At 65.1% G+C, this 1,559-nt stretch overlaps 1 protein-coding gene across 1 annotated transcript; it reads right to left on the bottom strand.

Moving 5' to 3' along the window:
• Positions 1-109: 109 nt before the first annotated feature.
• Positions 110-1,269, bottom strand: LOC106900506 (collagen alpha-1(XI) chain-like; the record flags this gene model as incomplete). The annotated part of the gene is made up of 7 exons (XM_014962593.1): positions 110-163; positions 280-324; positions 431-484; positions 609-653; positions 746-799; positions 1,018-1,062; positions 1,216-1,269. Coding segments are annotated over 7 exons (351 nt in total), but the record flags the coding sequence as incomplete, so codon positions are not given.
• Positions 1,270-1,559: the final 290 nt, after the last annotated feature.

The raw sequence follows: 1,559 nt of genomic DNA, 5'->3' as shown, positions 1-1,559 counted from the left end.
AAAGCTCCCTGCAGAGACACAGAGGGGTCTGAGGGGAGACCCCAATCTGGGGGACACCCCACTGCCCCCCCCAAAATCGAGCCCCACAGAAAGGGAAGGCTGCACTTACCTTCACCCCACGGGGTCCCGGATAACCGACAGGACCAGGGGCACCCACAGGGCCCTGGGGACAGAGAGAGAATCAGCAAAAATGGGACACCCCCTCCTTGGAAAAAGGACCCTTTTTCCCCACCCAGGGTGTGGGGCAGGGGTGTGGGGGGGGCGTGTCAGCCCCCTTACCTGGAGGCCCTTCTCTCCAGCTGGCCCTTCTCGGCCAGGATGACCCTGTGGGGACACGCAAAAGGTGGGATGGTGACACTGTCCTGGAGTCCCCACTCTGTTGGGGACAGGATTGACCCCACAGACCCCCCACCCCCCCCCGGGTACTCACCGGAGGCCCGTCGGCCCCAGCAACACCCTGTATTCCTGGTTTTCCCGGTGGGCCCTGGGAGAGAGGAGGACATTTGGGGACACAGAGGGACTGGGGTCACCCCCTGTGGCTCCCCAGCACCCACTCAGAGTCGGGGCAGCTCCGGACCCCCCCCCATTTGTGGTAGATCCTGACTCACCTTCTCCCCCGGCAGCCCCACGGGGCCCTGGGGGCCGGGCAGACCCTAGGAGAGAAAACATGGGGGGCTGAGGAGGGACTGAGGGAGCACCCCAGCCCCCCAGCCCCACGGGGACACCCCCCGTCACCTCCACATACCTGAGGACCGGGGTTCCCTTGTTGTCCCGGGGGGCCTGGCTCCCCAGGGATTCCCTGGGGGGGGCAAGGAGAGTCCATTAATGCATAAAAAGACCTTCTCAGACCCTAAGATGTGCCACCCCCCCCCGGGGTGCACCCTCCTGCCCCACACACCCCCCCAGGAGCACCCCAGCTCTGGCCCCACTCCTGCCTCCCCCTCCCTGGACCATCCCGGTCTCTAAGTGGTTAATTGGGGGTGGGGGCTCCCTGGGGGGGCTCCCACTGACACCCACCACGTTGCCCTTGGGTCCTGGTGCTCCGTCGATGCCACTGGCACCCTGAGGGGGAAGGAGGGAGGGTCAGGGTGATGTTGCACCCCAAGGTGATACCACCCCAAGCTCTGCCCAGGTTGAAGGGTGACAGAGAAAAAGCTTCTTGTCCCCAAGCTGGGGGGGGGACACACAGACAGACAGACAGACAGACAGACATACCGGTGGTCCGGGGGGGCCAGGAGACCCCCGGGAGCCCATGAGGCCTCGTGCACCCTAAGGCCAAGGACAGAAAAGGGGGCTCAGATGGCAGCACTGACCCCAGCCCCCCCATATTCCCCGGGGGTCGGGGAGTCCGGTGCTCAAATCCCTCCTCCAAAAAGCCACAGGGAGAAAAATGGTGGCCAAATTTGCCCCCCCCCAGCTCCTAGGGCTCGGGGGGGGGAAGCCAGACCTGGTGGCTCCTGGTGCCAGCAGCAGGTACTTACGGGTTCCCCGGGTTGTCCCCGAGGTCCTGGGAGACCATCAGAGCCCTGAAGAGGACAGAGAGGAGCTGAGCACGTCCC

Source organism: Calidris pugnax, unplaced genomic scaffold (assembly GCF_001431845.1).
Source record: "Calidris pugnax isolate Ruff unplaced genomic scaffold, ASM143184v1 scaffold2337, whole genome shotgun sequence".
Classification (NCBI taxonomy): Eukaryota; Metazoa; Chordata; class Aves; order Charadriiformes; family Scolopacidae; genus Calidris; species Calidris pugnax.
This window is presented reverse-complemented; position numbering and strand designations above follow the sequence as displayed.